The sequence below is a fragment of the Perissodus microlepis genome, chromosome 7, assembly GCF_051167445.1.
Source record: "Perissodus microlepis isolate ML-2025 ecotype Zambia chromosome 7, ASM5116744v1, whole genome shotgun sequence".
Classification (NCBI taxonomy): domain Eukaryota; kingdom Metazoa; phylum Chordata; class Actinopteri; order Cichliformes; family Cichlidae; genus Perissodus; species Perissodus microlepis.
In genome coordinates this window covers 24,118,792-24,137,124 of record NC_140467.1, presented here as the reverse complement: position 1 = coordinate 24,137,124, position 18,333 = coordinate 24,118,792, and the positions used below count along the sequence as shown (strand labels likewise).

Genomic DNA, 18,333 nt, shown 5'->3' with positions numbered 1-18,333 from the left:
AAAAAACACGAGACATTTTCTCAGGATCATAAAAATAGATGGTTGACTGATATTATTGGCAGTGCCAGAAGTATACATAAAGGTTGTCAAAAATAATTTTATGCAAAGAGAAACTACCAGTTGTAGTCGGTCACGATCACTAATGAGAAGTTAATATGCCTTCGCCTTCTCAGGTTAGCATTGTGGAACTTTCAACATCACTACCTGAGTATATATTTGGGCCAGTATGTATACTTATGAATCCACATGGATTAGAGAAAATTCAAAATAAATTCAGATTCAGTCATAAAAGATATATTAATATATATTAAATGTATATATTTAATGCAATCATTTAAAAGAAAAATAAAATTTACAATTACAAACACATATATGGCTCATAGTTTTATATTCCTTGAATCGTAATTTACCTTTTACTAAAGTGCAGTGGGTAGGTTCAAAACGTCTTTCAGACGACCCCACAAGCGGTTAGCGCGTGTACCATATGGAAGCGATGCGGTCGGAAAGTCCATACCCTTTCGATCGGTCATCTGTTGGATGCCAGAACGACTTTAATGTTTTTAATTATCTTTGCGTATCGTATTTAGAGACCATATGCTCGTATTTAAATATGAAATAATAATAATAAAAAATATATATATACACTTCCTGGTTTGCGTGGTGACGTCGCGGCATAGCGACTCACACAACCGCATTGTTGTGGGGGAAGAGAAGCTCAGGCAGCCGCTGAGCCCTGGCACTTCTTACTGCTTTTCCACAGTCCCAGCGATCGATTTTAAGCCTCATATCCTAATATATCACTTGAAACCGCTCCCGTCGCCCTGGATACCTGTCGGTCACTTCTAAGGTTCACTCGGTTCAGCGCGAGCCGCGGTCGCCTTTGGATGACCAGACTGAATGTGGATTTAACTGCTGCTTCGCTCCGCAGGCCGCACCGCCATTGCTGCTGTTTTTATAAGCTTAATTCTTGAAAATAGCTAGGTAAGTTTTACCTCACTCTCGTTTTACCCGTTTAATGTTTTTCCCTGTACCCTGGATACCTTTAAGTTAAAAACAAAACCGTGCTACTCATAGAAAAAGACAACTTTTTTTTAATTGAGGTAGTTTCTTGTGTTAGTCGCCATATTTCCTTCCTCTTCAAGTCCCTGTAGTAGCAGGCTAATGTTAGCCCGGTTTCTGGACGGACTAGCAACTAGAGAGGCCACCGCCTGTTTATTAAGGGGAACAACATGGTTGTCTTTTCTTGTAACCCGCCAGTGTTTGATTGGTCGTTCTAAAGCAGGTTCGAAACATAGCACGGATCACTGTCTAGACGGACTTACCGTACCTACCCCTACCGGACATGGATCTAGTAACAAGCTGCAGCTACATGGAGCCGCTGTTATTCAGGAAACAAACCACACAGGTTGCGCAGATCGGAGGCTCCTTGTCTTCGGCATTGCTGCTTCCTGCTCTCGATGAATTTCTTTCATTTGTCCAGTGAAGGCTGAAGGTACTGTTAGCGCAGCCGGCTGAAAGCGCATTGATCTCTCGAGTTAAAGGTGCACCAGCACACGTTGGAGCACTGTGTTCAAAGCTGCTAGCTTAACTTCACTTGCCCTGGTTTAAAAAATAAAATAAAGTGTGTGTGTCGCGAAGGTACAAATCTAAGTAATAGCGTTATTTGGGGGGAGCTGGATCTCGGGGAAATCGATATACATATGCAAACACGGCTGGAATAATTCATTTGATAATGGTTTACCTGGCCAATAATAGATACGCTTGGAAAGTAGGTTTTGCTAGTTTTCTTCGTATATGACATTTAACTATATCTTTCAAGTTTTGGTTACAGAAAGATAGCTCTTTTTAATGGTGTGTCAACTTTAAATTTGCTGAGAATTCATAAAGAGCACAAGAAATTAAAATCCAAGTAGCCCCAGTCCTGATCTGTTTTTCTGTAGCTGTCAATAGATCAGATTTACTGTAGGATTAAAATTTACGTCACAACTTTATTCTGGATCTCACATTAAGGTTTTTATTTAATATTTACTAATTAGCATTTTGGAGTATTTTGATATGATTCCCTAACTAATGTAATGAACAGAGTTTTGTTTAGCAACTTTAACATAGCACTCCTTGAATATAGTCAAAACAATTGTACCATCAGGATCAAAAGACAGCAGTCGGTCATTTAAATGTAGAATGCTTACTACTATAAATTAGGCTTGACGAACAAGACACAAAATACAGAGGTGAAAACTTTGTTTCGGGACATTTTTTCCCTTATCTGTAAACAAGGGTTGGAAGATGTGACAGCAGCCAGTTGTTTACATGCAGACATGTACAGTAAAATCCATGACATGACAGCTTTCTCAGCAGCTGCTAGATCAGCGAGTTATTTATAGTAGTAATAATAATAATAATAATAACTTAGATTTGTGTAGCGCTTTTCAAGAAACCCAACGATGGTTTACAAAAGAGTATACATTTTAAAACATATTTACACATTTGTTTCATTGCTTGGGTTTTTTCAGGGTCCTCATAGCTCAAACATGAAGAAGAAAAGTCGAAACCAACGCCCAACAGTGATTAAGAGAGAGACTTCTCCCATCAAGCCATCGCCCAACCGGGAGACACTGACATATGCACAAGCTCAGCGAATGGTGGAGTTGGAGGTGGATGGCCGTGTACACCGGCTCAGCATCTACGACAAGCTGGATGTCATCACAGACGACGACCCCACAGCTCAAGAGATCATGGAGTGTAACAGCAACAAGGAGAATAACGAGAAGCCCCAGCAGGTTCTGGTGCGCTCTGTCCGCCTCAAAAACAACCAGCAGAAGAAGAATGCAGCTCTCACCACCTCACATGGTGGTAGTGCCACCCACAGCAGTGCCAGTGGCCTATTGGAGCCGAAGGTTAGAACAGTTGAATACAATCTGCCAGTGGTACCGAAAAGGCCAGCAACCTACTACAAATACACTGAGAGGACACCTGAGGAGCTGGATGAGGAGGTGGAGTATGACATGGATGAGGAAGACTATGCCTGGATGGAGATCATCAATGAGAAAAGAAAAAGTGAGGGCATAAGTCAAGTGTCGCACAACCTGTTTGAGTTTCTCATGGATCGCTTTGAGAAAGAGTCATTCTTAGCCACGCAGGGTCAGAGTGACCTGCAGTCACTTGTGGATGAAGATGCTGTGTGCTGTATATGCATGGATGGAGATGGAGCCGACAGTAACGTCATCCTCTTCTGCGACTCCTGCAACATTGCCGTGCACCAGGAGTGCTACGGTGTGCCATACATCCCCGAAGGTCAGTGGCTTTGTCGCCACTGCCTCCAGTGTCCGACGCGACTGGCTGAGTGTGTTTTCTGCCCGAATCGAGGAGGAGCTCTGAAGAAGACAGATGATGACCGCTGGGGCCATGTAGCATGTGCCCTGTGGGTGCCCGAAGTTGGCTTCTCGGACACAGTTTTCATCGAGCCCATTGACGGTGTCCGCAACATCCCACCTGCTCGCTGGAAGCTTACTTGCTATCTGTGTAAGGAGAAAGGTGTCGGCGCATGCATCCAGTGTGACAAGATCAACTGTTACACCGCCTTCCACGTTAGCTGCGCCCAGAAAGCTGGTCTCTGCATGAAGATGGAGCCCGTCAAAGAGGTGACTGCATCTGGTGCCACCACTTTCTCTGTGAAAAAGACTGCTTACTGTTGCAGCCACACACCTGAAGGCTGTGACCGCCGGCCACTCAACATCTATGAGGAGCCCCACCCTAAAAATGGAGCCTTTCACAAGCGAGCTGAAAAGAAAGGGAAGGCCAAGGGCTGGCAGAAGAAAAAGAATAAACGAGCAGACCCTGAACCAGAAACGGAACCTGAAACGCCGACCAGCTCTGGACCTAGCATTACTGCTTCAAGGTAAGAGTCAGCCTTAGCTCACCAAATCAACACTCTCTCTCCTTGGTCTTTTGTCCTCTTTATTTCATTTGAAATTATAATTTTTTCTGCTTCTAATTTTAGTTGAGTGCTATCTAAGATAGTGATTTTTAATACATACAGAAAACAGTAAAACTGTATGAATCTGGAAAAAGTAAATATTGAAAGTTTAACTTGAGATAAGTGATATTTATCTGTAGTACTTCAAGAGAACTTTGCCAGCATTATTCCAATATAGTGGAGTTAAAGGTTTTTTCCACAGGTGTGTCAGCAGTGATGTTTATAAGAGATGAATAGAAATACAAATACAAAGATATCTGATTGGTCAAAAATGACAAGCCAGAGATCTGACAGCATTTTAGAGCTACGGAGAAAATATTATCAAAAATATTATTATTATTATTATTCACTGATTAATATTCCCCTTTTCTTCTATGTTGGGTTAGTTTTGATACCATCCTCAACCAGGTATCAGTTCAGAGGAAGCGTTCATTTGTTGAGGGGGTGCTGAGCTACTGGGTGCTGAAGAGGCAGTCAAGGAACAATGTGCCCCTAATCCGCCGGTTACAGGCCAACCCACAGCCGCCCAAAGCCAAGAAGACGGTCAGTTCTGTTAACAGCTAGCAACCTCACACAGTAGGGTATTGTCCTTTTTAATGTAGTTCTTGTTATTGAGCTGACGCTTGTTTCCTGCAGGACCATATGGAGTCTAACCAGGCACTGAAGGAGCAGTTGAAAGAGTGGCACCGCCTCCGTCACGACCTGGAGCGAGCCCGCCTGTTGCTGGAGCTCATCAGGAAGAGAGAAAAACTGAAGAGGGAGGAGGTAAAACCCTTTCAGCATTTACTACTTCACGATTGTCTAGTGCAGAGCTTTATTCCTTTCATCATTTCTTTTCAGGACACATTGTTTATTCTCAAGTTAAAGCTAAATATTTTACTTTTCATTTACTACTCACTATTTTAATTATATTTGTTCTTGTTTAGTTAACTCATTACTACCCACAACATCCCAAATTCCACTGATTAGTTGGACAGCTCCTCACAAATTTGACTACTTGACTGTTAGTCTAAAACCTTTTATGTGCCTCAAACACCCAATGCGCTAAAACATAAACATCGACCACAAAATGGGATTTACTGTATACACACATTCGGTTTTAATAAACCTTGACCTTGGACTCTTGATAACACCTCATGCCATTCATGTGGATTAACATTGTTTGGCTACCTTCTTTCGACAGATGAAGCTTCAGCAATCAGTGCTGGAGGTCCAGCTGACTCCCTTCAACATCCTGCTGAGAGCTGTGCTCAGTCAGCTGCAGGAGAAGGACCAGTACAGCATCTTCACTCAGCCTGTCAGCATTAAAGAGGTCAGCAGTTGTTCATTATTCACTTTAAAACAGTTTAAAGCAAGTCTTTTTCCCCAGTTCAAATGAAATGGCTAATATATAACGACATTTAGCAACACCTCTTTTTCCTGCCATAGTCTTAGTCAAAGATGTTTATTTATAAAGTCTGTTTAACATCTACATAACTGTATTAAACAAATCAAGTGTGTCTCCATCATTATACTAAAAGTAGTTCACTGAACCGAAATCACCAGTTCAAGAAGACCCAATTTAATGTGAAAGTATTCTCATTTCAGAAAACATTTCACGCATTGCATTTGAGATGACTGGCTTTTCATTACATTATAGTCCTCTATCAGTTGCTCTAAGCAACAGTTGCATTCCTTAAAAGCATACTTTCCATTGAAACTCAGGAACGATGTCCCATGTTCACGTGATGAAAATTTCAGGATAATGAGATGCACTGACACCAATTTGTTAATGAGTATTGGTTTCGACTAATGGTAAAAGTGTAAATAACATACTACCAGGGATATCAGGGATCACCACCATATCACCATATTTGCAAGTTTAGCAGTAGATTGTGTGGTATAAAGCAGAGCTCCTTGTGTTATTATGTGGGACAAGTCTGGTTCCACCATGCTCAACTGGTACAGACAGGGTTTCAGGCCCGTGTACTTCCACAATGTGTATTTGGCTCCACACTCTCTTCAGCCTAATTGAAGAATATTTGTCCATGTGCAAATAGAGAGTGTATGATAGGGGCCTGCGATTCAAATCAGCGATTCCTGTGCATCTGTGGTATTCTCTCTACTGTTTTCTTTTCTTTTTTTCCTTTTTTTTTTTTTTTTTTTTTTTTACAGTGATATTTACCACGATGAAACATCCATCCATCCTCTTCCACTTATCCATATCAGGGTCATATCCCAGATACCATAGAGCAAGAGGCAGGGTACACCCTGGACAGGTCACCACTCAGAGCCATTCACACTTTAATCACCAGTTAACCTAACCCCACTCATTCCATGTCTTTGGAGTGTGGGAGGAAGAGAGAACCCATCCAAGCGCCACACAGAAAGGTCCCAGCCAGGTGGTGAAGTCAAACTCAGGACCTTCTTGCTGTGAGGCAGCAGTGTTAACCACACAACACCGTGCTGCCCTGACAGTGAAACATGTAGCACGGATTCCTTACCTCAGTATCAAGTGGGTTGTATGAACAGCTAAACAGTGAAACTAATGGCACCTTTTGTGCCAATGATCGAAGAAATGCAATTTGTTTATGTGAGTGCAAAGCTTCTTGATATAAATGAAAGCATGCATTGTTTTCTAAATTTGGACAACCTGTGTTGCAAAGGTTGACCATTTTGAGCTTTAAAAATTGACATCCAGGTTCTGAAACTAGTGCCCAAACCGATCATCCATAAAAATCAAGCTTTAGAGGGTCAAGGCTCAGTACCTTCCAGCGTGCCTTTTGAAAAAGGGATATCGTGAACCAGAATTTCTTCCTCCTCTTAGACTGCAGCATCTGATGTCTGTTCTGTTCTCTGCAGGTGCCTGACTACCTGGATATCATCAAGAACCCTATTGACTTCTCCACCATGAGAAAAAGAATCGATGCTCACTTCTACAGGAGCCTGGAGGAGTTTGAAGCCGACTTTGACCTCATAATATCCAACTGCATGACATACAATGCCAAGGACACCTTCTTTTACAAGGCGGCTCAGCGGATGCAAGACCATGGTGGAGCCATCCTTCGCAGGGCCCGCAGAGAAGCAGAGAGGATTGGCTTCGACTTCCCCAGTGGGTTGCATCTTCCTGAAGTTCCGAAACTGGAGCCAACACCGCCATTCACCTGGGAAGATGGTAGGCTTATAGTGCTTTATGAAGTAATAAATATCTGAAAGTGATAAGTAACTTGTCTTTAATCATTATCTCTTAAGTATATTGAATAATAATAAATATTTAAACAGTGAAAGTGAGTTCAATAGTAAAATAGTCATGTAATCAGGATAATGACGTGGTTATATGTCACTGTCCTCCGTAGTGGACCGCTTACTGACTCCCACGTACCGCCAAAAGACTCCTCTGGAGGATCAGCTGAAGGAGCTCCTGGAGAAACTGGACCTGAGCATAGCCATGAAGCACAGCCCGTCCCGCAGCAAGAGGCTAAAGCTACTCAAGAAAACCATCACGGAGGTCCGCAGTGAGATAAGCCTGAAGAATTCCCTGCCACCACAACCCTCTACTCCAGATCCCAGCCCATCTCCTGCTGAATCTGAAGACCAACCACTACGAGAACTGCTGGCAGATCCCAGTATGCCACAGGAAGACAAGTCTTTACCTCCACCACCATTAGAGACATTAACCTTACCATCCCAAATTTTGCCTATGGACTTGGACCCGACCCCCGTGAAGCTCACAAAGCCCTTGGACCAGACACCCACAGAGTTTGAGGACGTCACCAACACATCTACCTCAGTGCCATCGGACACCCCCAATGGGCACATCCCAGAGTCGTTGCTCCCCAAAAGTGACCTCTACGTGGAACGCTATAACCGGAGGACCAATGTGCTCTTTCGGAAGTCAAAAAGTGCTAGCCCACAGAAACCACCCCGGACCCAAGAGGTCTCCTCTGGGTCCCCCCCACCCCTGGGCGCCAAAACCTTCCTGTCAGTAGTGATACCTCGATTGGAGACGCTCCTTCTGCCAAAGAAAAGAAAACGCAGCAGCAGCGCTGATGGTGAGGACGACGAGGAGTCGCCGATCAAACGCCTTGGTACAGGTGCCAGTCAGATATTAATTATTTTGTTTCAATTGCAAACAATGTCTCGCTGGTGACAAAAAGATTCAGTGAGTTTAAAACAATTCTTGTATTTTTATCCCTCTCAGGAATGGCAAACGGTTTTGTGGTGGAAGAGGAGGGTGTGGTCTCACAATCTCCCCGTTTGCTTGAGCCACGCCGACGCTGTGCCTCCGAGTCGAGCATCTCTTCAAGTGGAAGTATCCTTTGTGACACAAGGTGAGTGAGAAAAGAACCAACCAAATCCTGAGTGGCTATGCTTATTTTCATAATTTTGTCCTTCACTTCTTCCAGTGTTAACATTGTGGTGACCAAGTTTATAGTATAATCAGAACAATTAATATATGCGCCTCCAAGGCGAAAGGTGCCAAGACACTTTCTGTTTTCAAACCAAATTAGTTAACCGTCAGTTGCACACAGAGGTTTTCCACAAATGACAATACTGTCACAGTAAGTCTGCTTCTGTGGTCAACACCAGACCTTTAACAAACAAAAGATCATAGCAACAAAAAACTCACGAGGCAAAATGAAACGACTGAAATTAAAAAGGTGCTTGTTTGTGGTTATAACATATAAAAATAGTAGAATAAAAAATGTGATGACTTTAAATTACAGAAACAAAAGTCTTGATAGTGTCTATAAAAAGAACTAACCAAGAACAGTCACAGGTGTCACAGCTGGTTTATTTAACGTTTTCTTTGGTGTGTGGGGAGACGCTGACATGTGGAGTTTAAAACGGGCTTCATTTTGCAGTGGATGACTTTTTAGCTGGTGGAATAAATTTGTGGTGCTGCTACCTTTAGTGGCAAGAGTTTTACGGCATCCTTCCTGTGAAATCCAAATGATAGTCTCCATCCCTCGCTCGTCTGAAACTCCTGCTGCGATATGTTTTTTCCTTATCTGGTAGTATATAAACACACATGCTCAGTGCAGTGTGCCAGGTAGAAACATTTCTGGTTGGGAGCGGGGGATTAATGATGCATTGGATGCATGGGAGAAAAAAAAAACTCCTAGTGAATCCCAGGCAGACAGCTTAGTATTGCCATGGCAATTTATAATTGTTTTAACCATCGTACGTGGAAAACTTGCAATAGATCAAGTATATTCGATATATCACCCACCCCTAGTTTGATGTATTATATTTTGTAAAACTAAAAGTTCTTTTGAAGTATAAAATTTGATATTTAATAATTTGGAACAAAATGTCATCATAAGACAAAAATGTCTTTTTAATAATATGAAGTAGGTTTCTTTTGGTTTCACTTGCTTAACTAGATTTGGAGTTTGAAAATGAATTGGTGAAGACAAAATTAATAATTGTAAGTCAATCATTCCAGCAGCTCATACATGAGGTTTTTTTTTAAAAAAAGACAAAAACATTTTCCTCATTGACCTTTGCTCCTGCATCTTTCAGGACCGTTATCCTGTCTAAAAGTGGTAAAGGGCGACCGGCCACCGCTCGACGTAGCACTGTGGATGACAAAAGCACTCTAATGACCTGCATTGAAAATGGCGAGTTCATCAAAGCTGCAAAGATCTCTTCAGGTGAGCCGATCAGCTCTGGATTGTGACCTAATGAGTGTGCATGAAACAGCTTGGCAAGCTTTGATTTGTCATTTCTTACTTCTGTCTTCTGAAGGCATTTACTAAACTAATTAAAGAGTGGCTCTTTATTGGGATACTAATACTTCTTATGTCCAAGCATGCAGCATTTTATTAAATTAATTTCTTGCTTTCATGTTACATCCTCACTTTTCTACTTTTACACCTGTGTAATACAGAGCAATTGAAGTTGAATGAGTCATGTTGAGTGTCATAGGTTTTGATGTAAAAATCCTTTAAATAGAAATCCTTGAAAAGGGGTTACTACAGAACCATGAAATCACCGATTCATCAATGGAGTCTTCCACACTGGTTCTGAAACTGAGGTTAAGTGGTTCATCAGGTACTGATTTAAGTCAGCATATTCTGCGCTCACACTGTGAGTTCAAGCTACAAAGGAAGTTGTGAACGCAGGAGAACAACAGAAACGGGAAACCGCGGATGGACGAGGTGGAAGTGAACTAAAGACTGGTATTTTCTTTGTGGATTCAAAGCGAATTATACACTCGTGCCCGTCAGCTACATTGTACTTGAACTGATGTGGTGCAACTACTAAAACTGCATTGTTCATCATTACTGCCGACATTAATGAACATTGCATTATGACAGTCTTGAAGTTAGGAAGTTGGATTGATTGTGTGTGTGTTTGTGAGAGTGCGTGTGCAGTTTGTTTTTGAGTGTGAGTGTTTGCAATGGTAAAAGCAAATCTAAAGAAAGTTATTTCCTATGCCATTCATGAAAAGTATCAGCAGTATGTGAACTTAATATATAAATTAACGCTGACATATTTATAAAAAAAAAAGAGCCAGTACCCACACATACATACAATATACACCCTAAAAATGGTTTACATGGTCTACTTAATAGAAAGTATTATTGGCGGTGTGTGTGCGTTGAGATTGGTTGTGCTCTCTGTTGCAGTGTATCCTTCATAACTTGCTTGTTGTTGTTCCTGTAGAGGTGTGGAAACCCACTGCTGCTTCTCCATTTGTTCTGGAGCCTCTTAAACTAGTTTGGGCTAAATGTAGTGGATATCCCTCCTTCCCTGCCCTGGTGAGTGAGTGTTAGTCCCCTCTGTATCTCATTACCCATCTGCCCCTCTGCCATTGTCCATCCTGTAGCTCGTAATTTGTGCTCATGGCCACGCAGGAGCTTCCAGCTGGCTGATAGTGGAATGGTTGTTGTTGTCGTGTGTAGTGTGGGTTGCTTCGCTCTGGGTGTATTGGGCTTGACTTGGCCTTGCATGCTTGTCTCTCTGAATGCTGCCTTCTTTCACCAGGTTATGCACTTCTTCAGCTTTTTTTTTTTTTTTTTTTTTTTTAAATACTGGAAATCAAGTGCTTTGAATTAGAATACAGAAAACACAAAGGACATGGAAGTGACTAAATATGTCAACAAACAGGGCAATAATTTAAGATGCATCAGTTGAAAGAAATCTCACGCATTCACACAACTGTCAGTTCAAGATGGGGGATTACATTGGATTAGTTTATCTAATTTTACAGGCTTCTGCAGATTGTTTCACTTGTGTGCAGCATAATAAAAGTCAGCTCCCTAAATTTAGTATTAGGATAATGAATTTCAGGACCAGTGAGTCATGGAGCCGCAGAGCAACGTGAAATTGATCTCTAGTTAAAGGATAGTCCCTGAAAGTTGGCCCTCTTGGGCAAAGGATGAAATTTCCCTCCATAACATGCATTGAGAACCAGGAAAAAGGCTAAGTGTCACAATGGTAAAGAATTGTTCCAAAAAGCCTGGATCCTTCTCCTGATTGAACCACAAGTTAATCACTTAAGTTGGGCCAAGAACCCACCTCTGCTAAAAAATGTCATGCTAACCCCATCCATAACATTTTGTGTAAATCTGCTAACAAATAGAAACACTGAACCAATCCCCCTTTTTGGTGGAATTAACAAATAAAATCCAGTAAAGTTCTTTTCAACAACTACCTCCCAACTTTCACATATGGAAAGAAACAATGCATTCTAAAATCCATCCCCTGTTACCAATGACAGGGTGGAAAGAGACTGCGCTGAAGGGTTTAAGGTCAGAGGCAGTCTAATGCAAATACATTACATCATCATGTATAACAACAATTTGCTCCTTGCAAATCTGGGCAGAATAGTCTCTTTAAAGAGCTTAAGTTCATTAATATGATTTTAAAATACAGTTTGCAAGTCAGAAACAAAGATCTTTCGATCAGTGTCACTTAAAAAGAAAGTCACTTTACAGGAACTGTTAGTTTGTATAGAACAGCATCCTTCAGTTTTAGTTACAAACTTTAAAGTTAGCAACATGAAAATCAAGTCCACTTATAGTTAAGCATGTAATTTATTTCTTACATTGTCAAAAGCCTTAGCTAAATAACTTGGCTGGCACAATGTCAGTGTCATGTAAGACTTACACTGCTCACACAGTACTGTCTAAAAATAAAGACAGTACTCTGTATTTAATTGGTATAATATTTGCCAACTCAGTCTGAATGTCTAACAAACTGGGGTGTTTTTAGTCACTGCACTTAGACGTAAAATGTAAGTCAAGTAGTCAACTTGTAGCAGGGCTACAAATAATGTCTTTAGCTTTACTTGATCAGCTAGAATGGAAACGAGTGAAATGAGAATCATTTCAATTAGGAAAAAAAAGCTCAGGGTCAGATTTTTCTAATGCAGAAAACACTTTCAAATATGCCCATCCAAAAAAAAATAACGTTCATTAAAACATCACATCTACTGTAAGAATGAAATAAAAATGGAGTAATTATGGAACTGTTTAGATCTTCTCTATTTCCTTTACTTCCGAGTGGAGACAAAGCTAATTTTGCATTTTGAATTATTTGATCGAGCTCAGTAGGAATTGAGCCATTTGGAATTAATAGTTTTTTTGGACTTCAGTTATCAGTACCTTTTACAGAAAGATTTTCCCCCAAGCAAGATGTGGACAACTTACAGCTTAGATGTGGAGTTGATGGCAGAAGCAGATATTTAACTCTTCACAGAAATGGCACTGACTTGGTGATGTTAGTGGGCTGTTGAAATAACACAAACAAACCAAAAGTAATGTACTTATCAAGACAAATTTAGTATTTTTGCAATTTTTCAGCCAGCCATTTAAATGAAAAAAACAAAACAAAAAAAGTCCCAAACTCCAGGTGCCAATTTTTGGCCACACGTTTTCCTGCGAGAAGTCTGCCTCCCTCAGTGTCCCGCTCCATTTTCTTGGTCTTCACAGATCATGGACCCCAGGTCACGGAGGACAATGTGTCGGCACAGCGGGGTGGAGCTTCCCCAGCCACCGTTGGACGTTCTCAGAGCCGGAGAGCGGATGCAGTTCAGGTCCGCAGAGAAACTCTTCCTCGTCCACTTCTTCGACAGCAGGCGCAGCTGGTGAGCGGCCAACTTCTTTCACTGTTAGCTGGGATTGAATTAATTTTGCTTAAACAAAACAAGTGATCAAGACAGATTGTACGTTTGAAACCTATTTAACCTGGAAAGCAACATTTGATCCACTCTAATCTACTCCTGCTGTTGTCGACGAGCTCCACCAGTCATATCTGTGGCGAGCCAATGTATTAGTCACTGTAGCCTGCTTAATGACAGCTTTTTAATGTGTTCATAATAGGAAACTTAACTATTGTGATGTGGTCCCCAAACAGTTTTCCAGAGACCTAGTTTGGGAGAACAGGGGAAAAAAAAAAAAGAAGAAAAAAGGAAAGCTTCACTTTAACAAAAAATTACTTTTGTACTGATGTTGTTTAAGAGTGACTTCTGAGACAAAAAACAAACCACATTAGCCACTTAATACAGACCTTTTTTGTCCTATGTCAAATTATTACTATATATGTAAAACAAAACCAATTTAGACTGATCAGACTATGAAAGAGATGCTGAACTGCATTCTGTGTCTTGTACAAAAGGTCTTGAAAGGAACTCCACTTCGTCACATGTGAAAACATTTTCCAAAATGGTCTTCTCTCTCATCAGGCAATGGCTTCCTAAATCCAAAATGGCTCCCTTTGGCGTCAATAAGATGCTCGACAGAATGAAGCTGATGGAGGCTCGGTCGTCCTCTGTCCGAAAATCTGTGCGACTCGCCTTCGATCGAGCCATGAACCATCTAGACCGAGTTAGAGAGCTCGAGCCGAACACTGGCCTTGGTGTCACGATTTGAAGCCCCGCCACCTCAAGAATCCTCCCATCTCCCATCTCTTAATCATGTTTTTGTCACTGCAGAGAACACGGTGTCTGCTGTATACGCACAACACAAACACATCTTGTTTACTATGTCCTTCAAACTGGAACCAAATCATTTCCACCCTTCCTCACACACAGGTTCCACCTCTCTGAAATACTGTAGCTTGAAACAGTTGTTCTTATTTGTCAAGAGCTATGCAATGAAAAACGTCTTTGTTAGTGGATTCAAAAAGTTGACAGGGGAAAAAAAAAAAAAAAAAAAAAAATCAAATCTTGGCTGCGAGGACTGAAAAGTAGCAGGTCTAAACCTGTTGAATGTGGCAGAGTTTGGCCTCTGACCTCCTTAAATGTGCTGCAAGACTGCTGCAATCTCACTGCCATGAAATTGTCCATCATTGTGTGTGACAGCAGCAGCTCCTGTAAATATCCTGTACAAGGCCTGACACTAATTTATTCATTCCCTCAGTCAGTTTTGGTACACAGCATTCTGATATTTATACAGTGAGGTGATGATCCGCGCTGTCAACAGCACTGACAGTGTTGGGATTTCTGCTGGTGCTATCTCTACAGAGAAAAATCAAACATGCATACTGTATTGAACCTTTTTATTTCACCTTCTTTTGTATGGTTTTTTTTTTTTGTAAGTTATTGAGTTCTCAAGCTTCAAGTTCTCATCCTTGGCATTAATGTGTTTTTGTGTGTGCTTTTTTTTTTTTTTTTTTTTAAATTCTGAATGTTTTTACTGGACTACTTTTTTTTTTTTTTTTTACTGTTTGTACATATTTATATAACATCTATAAAACTCTCAAAGTTTAAAATGCCCAAAGTGCATCATTCACACCAAAACAAAGGAAAAAGCTGCCCACAGGTTCCCCAATTATCTTTTATGGGGTTTTTATTAGATTTTTTTTTTCAGGTTTTTGGCCTGTTTGTTTGCTGTGATGAGTTCAAGTCTTCTGTAAAAATGTCATAGAATCATCTTCTCAACCTGGAGTGGACAGTCAGCTGTAGGCGAGAAGAGAATGTGCCTGTACTAATTTATTGTAAATTCAAAAATGTATATGCATTACTTTATAGAGAAAGTAAGAAAATACTACAGGTGCACTAGGAGTCACACATAGAAGCCCCTTCTCTTTTACCTGTGTCAGTCTTTGTTTTCCCATATTGATAGCATTAAATCTGAGGGGTGAGGTGACAGTGTTTGATGTTTTATTTTGGCAGGGTAGCAGTGGGTAGACTTCCTGTTTTCTTTGGTCCTTCTGAATGTGGATGTTGTGTGTAAATAGATTTGGTACTTTAGCTGATTCTCTGGGAAAAAACCACAGTTAACAGGGAACGGAAACCAGCTGACAGCAGGCTGGTGGGATTTTTATACTAAAACACTGAAATTAAAATATGTTATTAAATCAATCCGAATGTCTTCTGGCTTTGTTTTTACACATTTTTCATTCAGACTTTACAAGAAAAAAAAAATCAAGGCTGTTTGCCTGGTTTTATAGTACTTGTTATACTGAGAAGTTTTTATATTGAAAATAAAAATTTGAGTAAACAAGTTCAGCAACTTGCCTGTATATCACCAAGTGACCATTAGATGGAGCCATTGCACCTTAGCTGATTAAAGGAAATATGTCTTATTAACACAAACAAGAATAATAAATGCAGAACTCAATGCATTATAGCCATTTGGGGACAGGGATAAGTCATCTATTCATTCAATGTACTACATCACCATGACACTGTTTGACAACACAAATCAAAGTTGCACTACTTTATAGAGACACGTGCTTCTGATAATGTGGATAGAAGTTGTGTTTTAAGAGCTGGAGCTTCCAAAGTCTGCCTGACCTCAACTCTGCTGTGGATGTTGTTTTTGATTTTAATGTCAGGTCCACTACATTTTCCACATGCCTTCAATATGAAGTCTGACCAATTTAAGTGTTAACTGAGCACTGAAATGTCACAAAAGAAGGAAGAACCATTTCCACAAATTACTGCACTAATTTCTCAAGTGAGAAAATATAATTTCATTCAATATTTAATTGCACTCATTTGCACTGAGTATGCATTCACTAGAAGAAAAGAAAAAAAAAAAAACCTACTTTGAAAGACTATGATCACACAAATGAAAAGTCATTCTGCTCCATTCTTCAAACTGTGGCTGCCGTTTGTTTTTATTATCATCGCTGGTTCAGTTTTGACGTCCCTCATAAATGTTTTTCTGATGACTCGTTATCCTCTATTAGAAGCAGATATTTTATTGTCCAGCTGAGCAGTAGACAGGGTCCAGGGGTTTAAATGTCTTTGAAGTTGGAAATTGTTAATTACCCGTTTGGATGGATAATTAACAATTTCTAGCTAATCAATAAACCTAACACGTGTTGACAACAATGCAGCCGCCACTGCTGCATATACGATGCTGGCTGAATCAACCAGCTTGCATCTGTTTGTGTTGAAGGTCATGGAACTTATTTTCTCCAGAGTGAAACCTAAAAAGCTGAAACAGTTTTTCTAAAATTCTGACAAAAATTCTGCTGAAATCTCCTTCCTGTCAGCACCAGTTGGATTCCTGTTTTACTATGTAAAAATCATGGTGTTTGATGCAGCATCACTCGAGCCCTAACCAATATCCTTGTCAGAGTACAGTTTTTAGTTGAAGTTTGTGTTTTGTTTTCTTTCACTTAAGCCAAGAGGTAAGGATAAAAGTGAATGTGCATTCATGTGTATGGAGGAGGATTTGGAGAACTGATCAACTCTAAAAATTCTGGGGGATTGGAAGGTTAAAAACACAACCCACTTTCAATATTTTCCTTGTTACAGGGACAATACAGCTAATGTTGAGTCCACAAGTTCACATAACACAATCTTATTCTGGTTGATGAGATGCCATCCCACAGTGGGTAACCATCAGGAGGTGGTTCCATACTTGTGGTTCCTCTACATGCAGAGGGACCATTAACTCAATAAATTGTTATATTGCCAATATGACTAATCATCCAGTCCAATAAATGATGAACATGAGTCAATATCAGAGTAAAGAAAGATTGTGCACGTTTTTCATAGACCTAGTGCATACACTCACATCTTACGCTCAACCCAAAAATGCATTTTCCTTACAAATGTGCCACCATTTCAAGGGAAATAATGCCAATAGCATAAGATTTATTGCCTAGAAGCGCTGCTGCAACAAAATAATCATGGTTTCACAAAGTGTGCCAAGTTTAATTCCTTTCTCTTGGAGGTAAAAAGGAAATTAAAACACAGAAAGGAACTTTAGTCTGAAGTGATGCCTTTAGTTGAAAAAATAAGTTTTTAAATCAAGAACTCTGGTAAAATCTATTTAGTGTGCACTTTGCATAAGTCTGAGCTGTGAGGGATTATGCTTAAAACTGGCATAAAACTGGGTTAATATAATTCAGTTCATTTGTATTTGCCAACTGACTATTAAGAATCTTGCTAAAATATGTAGTTAAAAAAAAATAAAATAAAACCAACCACTGCTGAGATACCTGGAGTATTCCATTAGTGAACAAACTGCTCCCAATATATCAACAAAGCCTAGAGCTGGAGGCAGCCACCCGCCACAGCACTAAAAACAAAGAGGACAGAACAACAAATATGAAAAACACAGTTATTAAATAGCTAAATAAACAATACTTCAAATGACAGCTAAAAAAATAAATAAATCCCAGAATAAACAGCAGTCAGTGCTCCTGAAAAAACAAAACATAAGTTAGCTATGGCACCTACAAATTACTAAATGGAAATATACCAGTACAAAACAAAACACTGGAGTGGGTAAAACTATTAAAAAGTCCACTATTTCAGCTCACCAGGCAAAAGTATAAATCAGTTCAACCCACAGGGGAGCCGAACCAGAGTCCAGGACAATGGCAGGAAGCAGTCCCCACACCTGGCTGCAATCACCCATTTAAGCCTTTGTATTCCCCTTATGATTGGCTGTTCAACTGCTACACCTGTATGACTGATTCTAAATCCAGCAATAAACTTTGAAATGAACTGTAACCAAACACTTTTATAATTGTCTTTTTTCTTTGCTTGTCCTTTTTTAAATCTCTAAAAAGGACTTTTTTTTTTGCCAGCTCAAACCTTATCAAGTATGAGCTTCATAAAGTATTCTCACATATCCTTATAGTGTTATACATACTTTAACTTATGTGTGTGCATTACTCCTGAGAGCTGGCTGATTGACAACACACTAATTAACCAAGTGGTTACCTGTGTGATCACTCTGAGTGCAGTTTCCTTCTGCCTCGTCCCCTGATTCCTGATCTGCTAATGAGACAAAAGTGTTGGAGTCTATCTTAATGAAATTCAGTCATTCCCTCACTGCCGCCATGATGCTGAAGCAAGTGCTCAATCTTTTGTCACCTGGGCTTTTTGTAGAAGCCCCTTGGCATTTGAATTTTTTTAAAGAGGAGAGATGGTTTCCTGATTTGGATTTTTGGATTCTCTC

At 40.3% G+C, this 18,333-nt stretch overlaps 1 protein-coding gene across 3 annotated transcripts; it reads left to right on the top strand.

Moving 5' to 3' along the window:
- The first annotated feature begins 671 nt into the window (after nucleotides 1-671).
- Nucleotides 672-15,269, top strand: LOC146383121 (bromodomain-containing protein 1-like). Of its 3 annotated transcripts, none has more exons than XM_084934294.1 (12): nucleotides 672-981; nucleotides 2,514-3,898; nucleotides 4,363-4,519; nucleotides 4,613-4,741; nucleotides 5,160-5,288; nucleotides 6,818-7,130; nucleotides 7,312-8,043; nucleotides 8,157-8,286; nucleotides 9,482-9,612; nucleotides 10,628-10,722; nucleotides 12,898-13,052; nucleotides 13,650-15,269. In XM_084934294.1, the coding sequence occupies exons 2-12, from the start codon at nucleotides 2,532-2,534 to the stop codon at nucleotides 13,834-13,836; spliced, it is 3,525 nt and encodes a 1,174-aa protein (XP_084790420.1). In that variant the 5' UTR covers nucleotides 672-981; nucleotides 2,514-2,531; the 3' UTR covers nucleotides 13,837-15,269. The 3 variants fall into 3 exon arrangements, with proteins under 3 accessions (XP_084790420.1, XP_084790419.1, XP_084790421.1); XM_084934293.1 differs by having other exon boundaries at nucleotides 673-981; nucleotides 7,312-8,049; XM_084934295.1 differs by lacking the exon at nucleotides 10,628-10,722 and having other exon boundaries at nucleotides 673-981; nucleotides 7,312-8,049; nucleotides 13,650-13,774.
- Nucleotides 15,270-18,333: the final 3,064 nt, after the last annotated feature.

Coding starts and splice junctions, on each gene's coding strand:
- LOC146383121 (XM_084934293.1), top strand. CDS start 2,532: ATGAAGAAGAAAAGTCGAAACCAACGCCCAACAGTGATTAAGAGAGAG. Junction 4,520..4,612: donor CGCCCAAAGCCAAGAAGACG/GTCAGTTCTGTT, acceptor TGTTTCCTGCAG/GACCATATGGAGTCTAACCA. Junction 13,053..13,649: donor TTCGACAGCAGGCGCAGCTG/GTGAGCGGCCAA, acceptor CTCTCTCATCAG/GCAATGGCTTCCTAAATCCA.